General features: G+C 42.5%; 1 protein-coding gene across 2 annotated transcripts in view; it reads right to left on the bottom strand.

Moving 5' to 3' along the window:
• Window positions 1-1,220: 1,220 nt before the first annotated feature.
• camkk1a (calcium/calmodulin-dependent protein kinase kinase 1, alpha a) overlaps window positions 1,221-17,813 on the bottom strand; it is a 335,074-nt gene continuing 318,481 nt past the window's right edge. The window contains exons 16-17 of one of the 2 annotated variants that reach the window (XM_041197590.1): window positions 9,714-9,761; window positions 1,221-2,292 (exon numbers count right to left, since the gene is read on the bottom strand). In XM_041197590.1, the coding sequence (XP_041053524.1) occupies window positions 2,220-2,292; window positions 9,714-9,761 (121 nt within the window). In that variant the 3' untranslated portion in view covers window positions 1,221-2,219. The remainder of the gene's footprint in view (window positions 2,293-9,713; window positions 9,762-17,813) is intronic. The other variant, XM_041197591.1, reaches the window with a different exon arrangement.

The following is a 17,813-nucleotide window of genomic DNA, read 5'->3' as shown; positions in this document are numbered from 1 at the left end:
CACTGTAAACTGTATGACTATAAACTCTGTGACTGCAAGCTGTGACTGTTTGCTGTGTGACTGTAAAATGTGACTGTATGCTGTGTGATTGTAAACTGTGTGACTGCAAACTGTGACTGTAAATTGTGTGACTGTATGCTGTGTGGCTATAAGCTGTGACTAAACTGTGTGACTATAAACTGTGTGACTGTATGCGCTGTGACTGTATGCAGTCTGACTGTATACTGTGTGACTGTATGCTGTGTGACTATAAGCTGTGACTAAACTGGGACTATAAACTGTGTGACTGTATGCACTGTGACTGTATACAGTGTGACTGTATACGGTGTGACTGTATGCTGTGTGACTGTATAAGTGACTGCAAACTGTGACTGTAAACTTTGTAACTGTATGTTGTGTGACTGTAAACTGTGATTATTTACGATGTGACTGTATGCTGTGCAATAATTTGCTGTCACTGTAAACTATGTGACTATAAACTGTGTGACTGCAAACTGTGACTGTTTGCAGCGTGACTGTAAAATGTAACAGTATGCTGTGTGATTGTAAAATGTGTGACTGCAAACTGTGACTGTAAATTGTATGACTGTATGCTGTGTGGCTATAAGCTGTGACTAAATTGTGTGACTATAAAGTGTGTGACTGTATGCGGTATGAATGTATGCGGTGTGACTATATGCAGTGTGACTGTATGCTGTGTGACTATTTGCTGTGTGACTGTATGCTGCTGATTGTAAACTGTGACTGTTTGCTGTGTGGCTGTAAACTGTGTGACTACAAGCTGTGTGACTATAAACTTTGTGACTGTATGCCATGTGACTGTATGCTGTGTGACTTTAAAGTGTGTGTCTATAAACTGTGTGACTGTTGTGTGACTTTAAACTGTGTGACTGTGCTATGTGACTGTAAACAGTGTATGCTATGTGACTTCATGCAGCCTAATGTTACTTTGTGTGTTAGAAATCACAGGGCTGAAAAATCTGTGGGGGAGATCTGTGGGGGAGTCACATGCTGGTGTGCAGGCCAGGATCCGCTCACTGGTGACCTCTGGAGCTGACTCTATTGGAGTTCACTGGGTCACACAAGGTCAATCTGTTTACATATCTTGTGTTGTTGTCCCAGTTCCAACATGTTGGAAAGTCTAGACAATTTCTGCAATGTCGGTAAGGGTTTCCAACCTCCCCCCCTCCCCACTCCCTCCACCCTCACAGATAGCTATGTGAGGGGTTGATGAAGGGGCGTTTGGAGATGGGTTTGCCAAATGTGTTGAGGTGTACCCATCTCCTGACATAGAAGGCTGCTCTGGGTACCTCCCCCTCCTCCTCTCCTTACTGGTCTGGCCATCCAAGCCTAACATTTCCAGGCTGATTGGCTGAAGATAGGGTCCCAGACCACTACAGGCTTCCCCCCCATAACCCCATGAACTGGGTCTCACAATGTTGCAGATTGTCAGGGGCAGAATTTCTATCTCTGCAGATATGTAGCTGTAAGGGACGTAAATTGAAGGGTGGGGAACAGTATGAATGAATCAATGAACCATCTAAATTATTAAAAACGCTAACTTATTTATGGCCCATTCATCTGTTATCCATGATCCTTGCTTGGCAAATTGCTAATATAATACATTATTAATCAAAGAATGATTTCAGAGACACTAATCTTTGGAATGTTAAGTAGTACTAGCACAGCTCTGAGATATACATTGATATACTCCATTGACACAGAGTGTCAGCAGGCAAACTACAGAAATGCATCCATCCTTTGATTGCACAGTCTATCTACACCAGGCTGCAGAATTACTGCAGCAAAAGTAGCTGTTAGTCCCATTGAACTGAATTGTTCAGCACTGATGTACTGAACATGATCATTTGTGTTAGAAACCAGCAACCTCCTGAAGCCCACGTGACAGATGGATTGGTTGGATGATGAACACATTGATCTTCTAAAACAACACATTCCATTTACAAGCTGCATCCAGTGTTGTTTTTGCCTGGCAAGATAATTAGCAAGGCAGGAATCCATTTAATTTCTCTGTCTCCCTTGGTGTCAGACCTTTGCTGGTCAGTCCCAATCTCTGTCCGTGCCTTCAGAAGCTTTGGCTCATGACAGCTGTGTGGAATGACACTTGCACGTGGAGGTGATTTTTCTTGAATCGAGCAAAGACAAGCCAAATAGCAGGGTGCAACAGATCGAATACAGCAAGCACATGCCCAGGGCGCTCAGGAAATCGCTTCATCTTCACAAACATCTGGCAGTTCCATGTCCTTTCCTCCATCTCCACTGCTTGCCTTCCTGCAATTATGAACAAATAATATTCACTCTGGTTTGATTTTTCTTTTACTTTGAGTTGGCCGTGTTGAAGGGAGGAGTCGGTGATAGCATGCCCACCTCTGCGTCTGAAGATGTAGGGCTTCAGCCCCACTCCAGACAGCCCCAGCGAGCGGAGGCCAGAGTTCCAATCTTGGAATGCCAGTTCAAAATCCAGTGGGATACTCGCCTTGGGTGGGTGTGAAGTAGTGACTCCCTCCGCACCCCACTCTATCCAGCCTGGTTCTCCTGGTTGGGCGTGGGGGTTCAGCTTGATGACCTCTCCATGTGGAAAGACAAGGGAGTGACCAAGGGGCCCACTGGATGTAAATCAATGCAAGGCACGGGCTGGCACATGCGCCAAGGAGCACCGAAGGGAAGTAGAGGAAGACTAGGCAGTTTCAATTTCAGGTGCTCACTACTATGTCTGATGTTCTGCTATAACCCCCCACCCCACATTTCAAACATGCTCTTCCTGGGGTATCAGTATGGATCTGTCTAGTATCTGAATTGCGTTCTTATCAAGGGAGGCTTTGCATTGGGCATTTCAGACACAAGATTAATCTTCATATTTACATATGAACATACAAGCATATAAATTAGGAACAGGAGTAGGCCATTTAGCCCCTCAAGCCTGCTCCACCATTTGAGAAGATAATGGCTGATCTGATTGTGGCCTCAACTCCGCATTCCATCTACCCCTATACCCTTTGACCCCCTTGTCAATCAAGATTCTATCTAACTCAATGCCCTGTCTCCACCGCTCTCTGGGGAAGATAATTCTGAAGATTCATGGCCCTCGTGAAAGAAAAAATTGCTTCTCATCTCCATCCTAAATGGGAGATGCCTTATTTTTAAACTATGTACCCTATTTCTAGTCTCTCCCACAAAGGGAAATATCCTTTCAAAGTCCACCCTGTCAAGCTCCCTTGGGACCTTGTAATGCTGAACTTATGGAGAAGATGTGAGGAATCTTGGGGGAAGGGATATGGATGTGGCATTGGGAATCTGGGGGTTACGGAGATGGCATGGGGTGAGGTTTAGGAGGCCTTTAACAATAGAGAAGTGAAGAGATATCTGAGGGTTGTGGGGCTGGAGGAAGTTACAGCTAGAGAGGGGTGAGGCCACAGCAGAATTTGAAAACAAGGTTGAGAATTTTAAAATCGAGGTATTGATAGACTGGGAGCCAATGTAGGTCAATGAGCACAGGGAGCAATGGGGGAACAGGCAGCAGAATTCTGGATGACCTCAATTTTATAGTGGGTGAACACTGGCTCTTTCTCTTGATTTGTTGTTCCCTGCTTTGTTCTTAAGCAGCTGGTTTTGAAAGAGCACTCCATGCAGTATGACACACTTTATCAGATCAGTGTGCTATTGTACGGATCAGCAACAGTGTTCGCAAGAAGAAAATTAGCATGGAATTATCTGAAGTAACAGAATGGGCATCGGGATGATAATTACGGGGTATCCTGATTATCATAATTAAAAAGGGGTGAGTAAATGGAGTTAACACAAGCCTGCCCCTTGACACCATCTGTTGGAAGAAAGGCCAAGATAAAGCTGAATTTAATTGGAAAATTGAGAGATAAACAAACAGTGATCATAATAATGCAATTAGATACTGAGTACAGGCTTAGTAAGTAAAAACATTGGATTTCAGGAAAGGCGTTTTTGGAGCTACAGGCTGCAAATTGGAGAGAAAAATTTGAGAAAATAGATTGGAGGGTCAATCCAAACCAGAATGAACTACCTTTAATATATCAGTGTCAGTATGGCAACAGCGCTGCGCTGTTGGAGGTGCTTTTGTTCGAAACAAGGTCCCATTTACCCTCTCAGATGGATGTAAAAGATCCCATGGCGCAATGTGAAAAACACTGGGTATGTTTTCCCAGTGCCCTGGCCAATTTTTATCCCACAAGCAACCCTATAGCAGATGATTTGGCCATTATCACTTTGCTGTTTGTGGGAGTTTACTGTGCGCAAATTGGCTGCCACATTTCCTACATTACAACATTGACTACACTTCAAAAGTATTTCATTGGCTGTGGAGCGATTGGGGATATTCTGAGGTTGTGAAGGCGCTATTTGAATGCAAGTCTTTTTCTTTTGATAAATGAGTTCTTTCAGATCTACAGGCCAGCATTTCCTGGTTGGCTAGTGGGGGGCGGGGCCCACTTGCCGATGTGTAAAATGATGCTGGGTGATGTCGGGTGGAACTCCCAACGTCACTGCGCCCAGGTGGGCAGGAGCTCAGCAAAATCAGCTGTGCACCCACCGACCTGTCAATGGCTAATTGAGGCCATTGACAAAGTCATTAAAGTAATAAATGGACCTGCCCGTCCAACCTTAAGATTGGCGGACAGGCCGGGAGCCCTGGCAGGCATTAGAAAAAACATCAAACCTCATCCACGGGCGGGCTGAGGTTTCATGTAGGTTTTTAAATTTTTAATAAAAGTGTTAATGAAAGTGATGGACATGTCCCAACACATGTCAGTAGAATTTTTTTTCTATTGTTAGTATTTTTAAATTTAGCACCGATCTCCCTGAGGCAGCACTTAGGCCTCAGGGAGATGAGTGTGCTCTTTCGTGCACATGCACGAAAGAGCACACTCTCGGCTCAGGGAATCCACCCCCCCCTCCTCCCCCCAACCACCCCACCTGCACAGGGAGTGCATGGTGCTTCCTTGCGGACGTCACACTGGGCGGGCTTTAATTGGCCGGCCCACTTAAAATGGCAGCGAGGCGTGCCTCTGCGCATCCGCTCCTAAACTGTTCACAGTGTTTGGAAAATCTAGAACAACTACAAACTACAACAAGCAGTGGTGATAGGGGGAGATTACAAAGAGATTAGAATAATGAGGAGAATCATTAAAATGTAGTCGGGAAAATGTGAACGTTAATGATCAAACTCGGGCTCTACCATTAATTAATGAGATGTTCACCATGCTGGATAGCTGCTGGAGCTGTGAACACCTGCAGTGAAATAGGAACATAGGATTTTGGAGGCCATTTGGCCCTTCTAGCCTGCTCCACCATTCAATCAGGTCATGGCTGATCTGATTGTGGTCTCAACTCCACTTTCCTGTCTGCCCTCCATAACCCTCGACTCCCTTGTCAATCAAAAATCTATCTAACTAAATGGATATTGAATCTCCTATCACTAACGCTGCCTGCGTGTTATCAGACTCTGATAGCTCCATATTGACTAGCATATAATTTGCTAAGCTAAAGTCTTACAGTACAGGAGGTAACATTGCAACTTGCAGGTGTGAGGGGAATGCATCGTGTTATCTGATGTTCTCTGTATCTTTCAGCCATCCCATTTTGTTTCTCTTTATATTCATTTTTGGATGCAGGCTGGCATTTAAAGCCTATCCTTAGTTGCCCTTGAGAAGATGGTGGTGAGCTGCTTTTTTGAACTGTTTGCAGTCCATATAGAGAAGGTACTCCCACAGTCTAGGATTTTGGCCCAAAGATACTGGAGGGATGGCAATATATTCCCAATTCATGATGGTGTGGCACTTGGAAGGGAAGTTGGAAGTGATGGTGTTCCCCTGCATCCGCTGTCCTTATCCTTCTGGGTGGTAGAGGTTGAAGATTTGGGAGATGCTGTCAATGGAAACTCAGTGAGTTCTAAAATTAGTGCTTACTCTTTTTGGACACCGATGAGGAGAATTTTTTTCTCTCAGAGGCTTGTGTGACTTTGCAACTCTGCCCTGGAAGGCGGTGGTGGCGGGGTCATTGAATATTTTTAAGGCGGAGGCAGATAGGTTCTTGTTAGGCAAGAGAATCAAAGGTTATCAGGGGTAGATGGGAATCTGGAATTTGAAACGCAAGCAGATCAGCCATCATCTTATTGAATGGCAGATCAGGCTCGAGGGGCCGACTGACCTATTTCTGTTCCTATTCCGTATGTTTGTATATGAATTCCTGCAGTGATGGAGGGAGTGAATGTTGGAGGTGGTGGATGGGTGCCAATCATTCGGGCTGCTTTGTCCTGGATGGTGCTGAGCTTTTTGAGAGTTTGTTGGAGCTGGACTCAAACAGACAAGTGGAGAGTATTCCATCACTCTCCTGACTTGTACCTTGTAGATGGTGGACAGGCTTTGGGAGCAACATGGACAAAGTAATCTTCTGCTGATTACCACCTACCACCCTCCCTCAACTGATGAATCAGTGCAGGACATCATTTGGAATAAATACCGAGGGTGGCAAGGGCAGAAATATACTCTGGGTGGGGAAATGTCCATCAGTAAAAGTGGCTTGGTAGCATCACTGCTGACCAAGCTGGCTGGTGATATATGTACAATTTGACGTGGCAGGTGACTTCGCTTTTGGATGACTGAAAGCACCAATTCTTCTAGCTCAAATTAGATGGTTTGTAACACAAGGATTTCTGTCAAGAGATATATGTGAAATGCCTCGCTTATAATGTGCAATTCTGGTTCCAATAATGAACCATTAATTATGGAGAAGGAAAGACAGCATTCCCTTTAAAAAGAGAAACTTCATCTTCAAACCTTCAAGTAACTGTGAGGTACAAAAGAAAATGAAACGAGAATAAATACCAACAGGATAGGAATTCATAGGCCCCTAGTTACAGGCTTGTTGAGGCCTCTACACAAGCCTGAACCATAAGGCCCAAGGCCAGCCTGAAATTGAGCCTCCATTGGAAGAGTTGCCTGCGCCTGTCGGGCCTGCACAAGCAGCTCGCCCATTAGGCAGAATGAAATTCGGGCCACTTGCCTTGCCAGCAGTGGAAGTAAGATAAGTCCCAGGAGACAGGTGGAGGGGGAATGGGATGAGGCCAATCCGGATTATTGGGTGGAGGGGGGAGGCACTCGTGTCCCTCCTGGCTCCTCAGCAATGCTTATTCTTTATTTAAAAGCTTGTCTTTCAGTGCTGGTCACCCAGCGATCGCTGACAAATTTCCAGCAGAGTAAGCAAGGAATTTAGTCTCTCCTCTCAGCAAAAGTACAGCCAGTTACCTCCTGAACCGTCTTCGACCGCCCTTCATAAACGACTGCCTAGTAATTTATACACAGTATGAATATGTCCTAATTTATTCCCCTCTAACTCTTAGAGCCCAGGGACCCTCAATTTCTGAGCTCTTGCTAGGCTGAGATTCTTGGCCACTGACTGTCCAGCTCTTTGGCCGTGTCTCAGGGATGGTGTTGCTTTAATAATGGGAGTGTGTGGCTCACTCCTTTAGAAGCTAAGCAGAGGGACCTAAAGCTGAGGGTTAATTTCCAGAGGGAAATCGGAGCAATGGCTTTCTGCTTCCACAGGGCAAAAGCAGTGGTCCTCAAGGGACCAAGAGGAAATCATTTTTTAATTATTCCCCCAATGAAACCAGTATCAGCGTTCATAAATAATCAATATCTTCTGGGATTGATTACTTTTGATCTGTCAGATACATGGGGCCTTTGGAAACCACAGAAGCCAAGCCTAATCTGAGCAAGTGTAATGCCACTGAGCGTAAGGGCTATGTGCTGGACGTAATTCCTCAGGTAGCCTCCCCACCACCACACCCAAGACACTTTCCCCTGAATTGGGCTGTGGTGGGGGCGGGGGGAGGGGCGAATACAGACAGAAGTGTCCATCCTGTACCCACATTGGGATTTCAGACACATCTCTAAACGGGAAGAAGCCTGGGGGATCTAAGCATCATCCTAAATTCCTGCCATTGCCTCCACAATGGTTCATTTCCCCTACCTGAAATGTCAGACTCCTAATTCCTTAACTGCTTTGGCTGGCTTCTCCATTGGCCTGGCTTCCCCATCGACCCGGCTTCCCCATCGGCTGGCTTCCCCATTGGCCTGACTTCCCCATCAGCTGTCTTCCCCATCGGCTGTCTTCCCCATTGGCCTGGCTTCCCCATCGGCTGTCTTCCCCATTGGCCGGCTTCCCCATCGGCTGTCTTCCCCATTGGCCTGTCTTCCCCATTGGCCCGGCTTCCCCATCAGCTGTCTTCCCCATTGGCCGGCTTCCCCATCGGCCTGGCTTCCCCATTGGCCTGTCTTCCCCATCGGCCTGGCTTCCCCATTGGCCTGTCTTCCCCATTGGCCTGGCTTCCCCATTGGCCTGGCTTCCCCATTGGCCTGGCTTCCCCATTGGCCTGGCTTCCCCATTGGCCTGGCTTCCCCATCAGCTGGCTTCCCCATTGGCCTGGCTTCCCCATTGGCCTGGCTTCCCCATTGGCCTGGCTTCCCCATTGGCCTGGCTTCCCCATTGGCCTGGCTTCCCCATCAGCTGTCTTCCCCATTGGCCTGGCTTCCCCATTGGCCTGGCTTCCCCATCGGCTGTCTTCCCCATTGGCCTGGCTTCCCCATTGGCCTGGCTTCCCCATCAGCTGTCTTCCCCATCGGCTGTCTTCCCCATTGGCCTGTCTTCCCCATCGGCTGGCTTCCCCATTGGCCTGGCTTCCCCATCAGCTGTCTTCCCATTGGCCTGGCTTCCCCATCAGCTGTCTTCCCCATCGGCTGTCTTCCCCATCGGCTGGCTTCCCCATTGGCCTGGCTTCCCCATCAGCTGTCTTCCCCATTGGCCTGGCTTCCCCATCAGCTGTCTTCCCCATCGGCTGTCTTCCCCATCAGCTGTCTTCCCCATCGGCTGTCTTCCCCATTGGCCTGGCTTCCCCATCAGCTGTCTTCCCCATCGGCTGTCTTCCCCATCAGCTGTCTTCCCCATCGGCTGTCTTCCCCATTGGCCCGGCTTCCCCATCGGCTGTCTTCCCCATTGGCCTGGCTTCCCCATCGGCTGTCTTCCCCATCGGCTGTCTTCCCCATCAGCTGTCTTCCCCATCAGCTGTCTTCCCCATCAGCTGTCTTCCCCATCGGCTGTCTTCCCCATCGGCTGTCTTCCCCATCGGCTGTCTTCCCCATCGGCTGTCTTCCCCATCGGCTGTCTTCCCCATTGGCCTGGCTTCCCCATCGGCTGTCTTCCCCATTGGCCCGGCTTCCCCATCGGCTGTCTTCCCCATCGGCTGTCTTCCCCATCGGCTGTCTTCCCCATCGGCTGTCTTCCCCATTGGCCTGGCTTCCCCATCGGCTGTCTTCCCCATTGGCCCTGCTTCCCCCGTTGTCAGAGTGAGCTAGTTGATGGGGTCAGATTTGGCAACTCCATTTATCATTTAGACAACTTGAATTTATTCACCTTGAGTGAGGCAGTAAGACCAACCTATTGACTCACACACACACACAAATGAACACACACACCCACACCCACCCACGCTTACACCCACACCCACACCCACCCATACTTACATACACACCCACACCCACTCACACTCTCACATTCACACACATGTACACATGCATTCACACACTCTCTCACACACATGTAGATACACTAACACACACACACATATGTACACACACACAAACAGGCAACAGCAGTGAAGTTACCTTAATGAAGGGTGCCTTTTTGTGGAATTCTGAAACAAATTCTTGTCTCTGAACAGTCAGCAAAGTGTAAAGAAGAGAGAAAGGAAAGAAAATCCCATTAATACATGAAAAGGAAAGACTCTCACATCGATTGAGAAATTAACAGTGAACAGTTTAGTGGGATGGGTTAAAAAGGAAGCCTGGCTGAGTGGAAATATTCCTATCATGGATGAGGAAAGATTTGGTAGAGCCCAGAACCTTCAAAAAAACATCTAGGATCACAGGCTGACAGCTCCCGGGGTCAGGGCCAGTATCGCTGGATAAGGAACGCTCAGGAGATCTGTGTTGATGAACCTCCCTGTGCTGCCAGTGACTATCCAAAGTGCTGCAGGGTGAGCAACTGAAGAAGAATCAGTGCGCGATCAGTGAAATTACTCGTGACTATTTCCCCTATCTGATTAACGATAGGCAATTATCTCCAATGCATATACTAGGTATATATAAACTGCATATACTAGGTGTATACAAAGTGTATATAAAGTGAATATATTAGTTATGTATAAAATGTATATAAAGATGTAAGTACTAGCTGTATATAAAGTGCATATTCTAGGCGTATTTAAAGTGCATATACTAGCTGTATATAAAGGTGTATGTATTAGGTGTATATAAAGTGTATATACTAGGTGTATAGAAAGGTGAATGTATTAGGTGTACATAAAGGTGTATATAAAGAGTACATAACATATATATAGTATGTGTATATAGAGTGTATATACTAGGTGTATATAAAGTGTATATAAAGTGCATATACTAGGTGCATATGAAGTGTACATAAAGTGTATATATTAGGTGTATATAAAGTATATAAAATGGGTATATATGAAGTTTACATAAGTGTATATACTAGGTGTATAGAAAGTGTATATAAGGTGTTTAAAATTGGTGTATATAAAGTGCATATACTAGATGTATATAAAGTGTATATAAATAGTATATAAAGTTATAAACACCTTTATATACACCTAGTATATACAACTGTAAATAAAGTGAATATACTAGGTGTATATTTAGTGTATATAAGTGCATATGAAGTGCATATACTAGGCGTTTATAAAGTGTATATAAAGTGCATATACTAGGTGTATATAAAGTGTATATGAAGCACATATGCTAGGTATATAGAAAGTGTAAATAATGTGTATAAACTAGGTGTATATAAAGTGTATAAGCTAGGCGTTTATAAAGTGTATATAAAGTGTCTATACCAGGTGTATATAAAGTGTATATAAAGTGTCTATACTTTGTGTATATAAAGTGTATATACTAGGTATATATAAAGTGTATATAAAGTGTCTATACTAGATGTAAAGTGTTTATAAAGTGTCTATACTTGGTGTATATAAAGTGTTTATACTAGGTGTATATAAAGTGCATATAAAGTGTCTATACTAGGTGTATATAAAGTGTCTATACTTGGTGTATATAAAGTGTATATAAAGTGTCTATACTAGGTGTATATAAAGTGTATATACTTGGTGTATACAAAGTGTATATAAAGTGTATATACTAGGTGTATATAAAGTGTATGTAAAGTGTCTATACTAGGTGTATATAAAGTGTATATAAAGTGTCTATACTAGGTGTATATAAAGTGTATGTAATGTGTCTATACTAGGTGTATATACAGTGTATGTAAAGTGTCTATACTAGGTGTATATAAAGTGTATATAAAGTGTCTATACTAGGTGTATATAAAGTGTATATACTTGGTGTATACAAAGTGTATATAAAGTGTCTATACTAGGTGTATATAAAGTGTATGTAAATTGTCTATACTAGGTGTATATAAAGTGTCTATACTAGGTGTATATAAAGTGTATGTAAAGTGTCTATACTAGGTGTATATAAAGTGTATATAAAGTGTCTATACTAGGTGTATATAAAGTGTATGTAATGTGTCTATACTAGGTGTATATAAAGTGAATGTAAAGTGTCTATACTAGGTGTATATAAAGTGTATATAAAGTGTCTATACTAGGTGTATATAAAGTGTATATACTTGGTGTATACAAAGTGTATATAAAGTGTCTATACTAGCTGTATATAAAGTGTATGTAAAGTGTCTATACTAGGTGTATATAAAGTGTCTATACTAGGTGTATATAAAGTATATGTAAAGTGTCTATACTAGGTGTATATACAGTGTCTATACTAGGTGTATATAAAGTGTATGTAAAGTGTCTATACTAGGTGTATATAAAGTGTATATAAAGTGTCTATACTAGGTGTATATAAAGTGTATGTAATGTGTCTATACTAGTTGTATATAAAGTGTATGTAAAGTGTCTATACTAGGTGTATATAAAGTGTATATAAAGTGTCTATACTAGGTGTATATAAAGTGTATATACTTGGTGTACGCAAAGTGTATATAAAGTGTCTATACTAGGTGTATATAAAGTGTATGTAAAGTGTCTATACTAGGTGTATATAAAGTGTCTATACTAGGTGTATATAAAGTGTATGTAAAGTGTCTATACTAGGTGTATATAAAGTGTATATAAAGTGTCTATACTAGGTGTATATAAAGTGTATGTAAAGTGTCTATACTAGGTGTATATAAAGTGTATATAAAGTGTCTATACTAGGTGTATATAAAGTATATATAAAGTGTCTATACTAGGTGTATATAAAGTGTCTATACTAGGTGTATATAAAGTGTATGTAAAGTGTCTATACTAGGTGTATATAAAGTGTCTATAATAGGTGTATATAAAGTGTATGTAAAGTGTCTATACTAGGTGTATATAAAGTGTATATACTAGGTGTATATAAAGTATATATAAAGTGTCTATACTAGGTGTATATAAAGTGTATATACTAGGTGTATATAAAGTGTATGTAAAGTGTCTATACTAGGTGTATATAAAGTGTCTATACTAGGTGTATATAAAGTGTATGTAAAGTGTCTATACTAGGTGTATATAAAGTGTATATACTAGGTGTATATAAAGTGTATATAAAGTGTCTAAACTAGGTGTATATAAAGTGCATATAAAGTGTCTAAAGGGGCAAGATTTTTAGCTCAGCAGGCGGGTGTGCGCTCGACTCACTTGAGCATAAAATGACATATGTTGATGTCCCGACATCAATGCCCAGTTGTGCAATATTTGGTTCGGCAGGCGAGCCTGGGTTGGCAGCGCACCCACCGACAATGAGGAGGCCTGTTAAGGCCATTAAAAAGATAATTAAACAAAATTTTTCACTGCCCATCCAACCTTGTGGTTGGCGGGCAGGTGAAAATGCCAAGCGGCCTTTGCACGGGCGGGATGAGGTTTCCTAAAGCAAATAAAAATTTTAAAACTTAATTAATAACATGACACTGTCACATGAGGGGACATGTTTTATAACTTTTTAAATTTATTTATTTAAAAAAAAACCTCTTCATCTCCCTGAGGCAGCTCTGTCCCAGTGTGAAATCTCCTTCCAGGCCCGATCACGGGCAGTGGTCGACTTCCCGACTGCCCCCGCCAAGCCCGCCCGACAAGGGCAAGATTCTGCCCTAGGTGTATACAAAGTGTATAAAGCAGGGTATATAAAGTGCCAATACTAGGAGCAGGATATTCCGGTTAGTGAGTGGGTGCGGGGCCCACTCGCCGACGTGTAAAATGATGCGGGATGAAGTCGGGCGGAACTACTGATGTCACCCCACCTCATTTCAATTTTCAGGTCGGTGGGGGCACAGCCGAATCAGCTATGCGCCCACCAACCTGTCAATGGCCTATTGAGGCCATTTAAAAACTAATTAAGGTCATTAATGGACCTGTGCATCCAACATTAAGGTTGGCGGGCAGGCCAGGAGCCCCGGCAGTCATTGGAAAAAGCACGAAACCTCATCCACAGGCGGGATGAGGTTTCATGTAGGTTTTAAATTTTTATCAAATCTTTCAATAAAAGTTATGAACACGTCCCCACTCTTGTGACAGTGTCACATGAGGGGACATGTCAGGGAAATTTTTTTATCACTTCTATTAAAAATTTTAATTCCGAGCGAATTTCCCTGAAGCAGCACTTAGCCTCAGGGAGATCTGTGCGCTCTTTTGTGCGCATGCATGAAACAACGCACTCCCGGCTGAAGGAATCCCCCCCCAGCACCAGCACAGGGAGCGCATAGCGCTTCCCGGCTGAGGTCACGCTGGGCAGGCTTCAATTGGCCCACCGACGTAAAATGGCAGCGCACCCACGATCGGAGGCGTGCCCACCCGCTCCCGCACATCACCCCACAACGGGGGGAAATTTTTCCCTAGGTGTATATAAAGTGTATATAAAGTGAAAATAAAGTGAATATACTAGGTAAATATAAAGTGAAAATAAAGTGAATATACTAGGTGCATATAAAGTGAATATAAAGTGAATATACTAGGTATATATAAAGTGAAAATAAAGTGAGTATATTAGGTGCATATAAAGTGAATATACTAGGTATATATAAAGTGAAAATAAAGTGAATATACTAGGTGTACATAAAGTGAATATAAAGTGAATATACTAGGTATATATAAAGTGAAAATAAAGTGAATATACTAGGTGTATATAAAGTGAATATAAAGTGAATATACTAGGTGTATATAAAGTGAATATAAAGTGAATATACTAGGTGTATATAAAGTGAATATAAAGTGAATATACTAGGTGCATATAAAGTGAATATAAAATAAATGTAAAGTGAATATACTAGGTATATATAAAATGAAAATAAAGTGAATATACTAGGTGTATATAAAGTGAATATGAAGTGAATATACTAAGTATATATAAAGTGAATATACTAGGTGTATATAAAGTGAATATAAAGTGAATATACTAGGTATATATAAAGTGAATATACTAGGTGCATATAAAGTGAATATAAAGTGAATATAAAGTGAATATACTAGGTATATATAAAATGAAAATAAAGTGAATATACTAGGTGTATTTAAATTGAATATAAAGTGAATATACTAAATGTATATAAAGTAAATATAAAGTGAATATACTAGGTGTATATAAAGTGAATATACGAGGTGTATATAAACTATATAAAGTGTCTATACTAGGTGCATATAAAGCGAATATAAAGTGAATATACTGGTTTATATAAAGTGAATATACTAGGTGTATATAAAGCTCGCAGCCTCAACTTCGCTGTTCATTTAACAAAAATGTGGTCAGATTGTGTTTGGCCACTTTAAACGGAGTCTTCATTGTTTTTCAAAACAACCGAGGAAAATAGGAAGAAAAACAAGGCATGGATGAAATAATACTCCTTCTCTGTGATTGAGGAAAGATGTGTTGAGGAAGAGGTTTTCTATATACATTTACCTACAGTAAGACAGCCCATTATAAATTTCCTGCTTCATTTTATATTGGTCTAAATTCAATATCTTTATTACAAACTTATGAAAAGCTGCCAATAAGTTTATAACTTTAGATAAATCTGCTTTTAAAGCTGCCTTTGATAACTAAAACCCTCTTCAGATACTTGTGCCAAAGCAGAATGCTGCTTCTGAAAACAAACCCTCACCATCTGTGAATAGAAACTTGATTGTATATGGAAAAGAATATAGGACAACCTAAGACAGGACAAACCAGGAACCCTTTTCAGCATGAAGATAAGAGACTAGAAATGATGTGGCAACTCACTCAATCTGCTTGATCCCCCTGACTGACGAGCAAATATCACTATGACAGACATTGGAATCCCAGTCCCTTCAAAGCCCTAGAGTAATAGAGAACGAATGAATCTGTAAGTACTGGACAATCCACCCTGGGTGATCATCTTAATTGTTTACGATACCTAAGGCTGTAAACCTTCCCTCACTGGTTAACCAATAGAATGAGAGAACTTCTAATCCGTACAGCTGGCCCCAGTATCCCCTAACCATGCAACTGCCATTAGAAATCAGAGAAGAAACTGTGTCAAAGTGATGCTGTTTACAAAGATAGGACACACTAATGTCAGAATCCTCTTGGTCGAACCTGAACACAGCCTCATAAATGTTAACAAAATCTTCCACAAAGCTGCTCCTTCACTTGCAGAGGTGCTTCTTTATTTATAGAATTTGTGACATTTCTTTCTTCCAGGGAGCGTTGACAACACTTTCTTTTGGTGCAGTGCTACATGGTTATATTCTAAGAGTTTCACTTTTCCTCACCTCATGTAGATCCACCTTAATTTACTCAATCGGAATTCAGTCCTTCCATTGTTCCTCTTTAAGAAAGGGAATGGTATGGCAGCAGGATTCTCAATGTTTATGAATGTGGCCTATTCCCTTTACTGGAGCCCAACACACCAAGGCTAGCCAGTGTTTGAAGCCATTTCAGTAGCAAGGCTACCAAGAGACAGAAAAAGGGTGGAATTTGAGAAAAGATATATAGCAGTTCCCCTCCAAGCCACTCACTATCCTCACTTGGAAACATATCGCTGTCCCTTCAGTGTCGCTAGGTTAAAATCCTGGAACTCCCTCCCTCCCTAACAGCACTGTGGGTGTACCTACACCACAGGGACTGCGGTGGTTCAAGAAGGCGGCTCACCACCACCTTCTCAAGGGCAATTAGGGGTGGATAATAAATGCTGGCGCAGCCAGTGACGCTCACATCCTGTAAATGAATAAAAAGAAGCAGCAATGGAAGAGCTGTTGAAGGTAATAAATGAGGTTTGATCCAGACAGAAGGAAATGCAGCACAAGCATTACAGTGAGTAGAGAGTGACAGAGTGAGAGGAGGGTTTGACGTTGACAGCAGAAAGACAGGATGGATTGCATTGTGAAATACTCAGCTGTGTTCCTCTACCCTGAGTACTTGACAAGCCTTAGTATTTGTGAAGGGACATAGGAACTGGAGGTGGCTTTCAGTGCATTGAGCCTGTTACTCCATTCAATCAGATCATAACTGTTCCGCACTTCAACTCCATTGTTCCACCTTTGATCAATATCAGCCCCTAAATGGCCTGCCCCGAATTTAAAGGTTATGCCCCTTTGTTCTGGATTTCCCCCACCAGTGGAGCCAGTGAGGGTGGGGAGGGTTGGGGGTTTGAGGGGCCACACTAACACAGGCCCCTGCACAATTACAGGTTCACCTTGGGCACTGATATTCATGTAGACCAGTAATTCCAGCTGCTGCTGCCATCTGGAGACCGAGGGATTCACCAGTTCCTTTTCCCTACCTGAGAAATGATGCAGTGTCTCATTTGACCTGATTATAAAGGGCACACGTACTAAAATAAAAAACGTCACCTCATCTTCTCTGGCCTGGTCACGTGTCAGTTAGCTGCTATATCTCATTTGAGAAGATCAGTGGTGTACGGTTATAATCCAGTGGTCTGGGCTAATTAATAATGCAGACAAGAGTTCAAATCCCATCATGAATTGAAGTCCATGAAAACAAAATGGAGAGGGAAATAAGGTGAGCAGCCAACTTGTTATCATCCATTTTAAACCATCCCAAAGAGTCAAAATCCAGCCTGGAGAAATTCCTTGGCTGGGGAATCCAGAGCAAGGGGGCACAACATTAAGATTAGAACCAGAGTGATTGAGGAGTGAAATCAGGAAGAGCTTTTGACATAAAGGCCAGTGGATGCTGGGGGAATAATTGAATATTTGTAACAAAGCTTGATAGATTGTCATTAGCTTTGGAGTTGAGGTAGATCAGTCATGAGAAACTAAATGGCAGAACAGGCTTGATGGAATAAATGTTTCTCAGGATAAGTGAACGGTTTGAACTATACTTGCTCTAGATGCATTGCTTAAAGGAATTCATTGGTACTCTGTAACGAATGGCTCTACCTAAGGTGACAACTGACTTCTTGCCTAGAAAAAGCCAATCAATTACTATTTCTGCTGGATTTAACATGGGTTCCCTGTCACCTGTAAATGTCTTGTTTTTGTTACAATGAATGTTCGTGTTACTCTTGACTCAGAAAGCAGTGTAGAGCAGCAGTTACAGTTCCTTAGTGATCCAATGCTGCTAATTTGCTGTCTGAAGGAAGATTCCTCTCATCAATACAGCTCCGAGGATGTGTGTGAGAGTCATTAAGACAATAGGTACTTAGAAAACAAGACTTGCATTTATATAGTA

This window comes from Carcharodon carcharias, chromosome 10 (assembly GCF_017639515.1).
Source record: "Carcharodon carcharias isolate sCarCar2 chromosome 10, sCarCar2.pri, whole genome shotgun sequence".
NCBI classification, from domain to species: domain Eukaryota; kingdom Metazoa; phylum Chordata; class Chondrichthyes; order Lamniformes; family Lamnidae; genus Carcharodon; species Carcharodon carcharias.
This window is presented reverse-complemented; position numbering and strand designations above follow the sequence as displayed.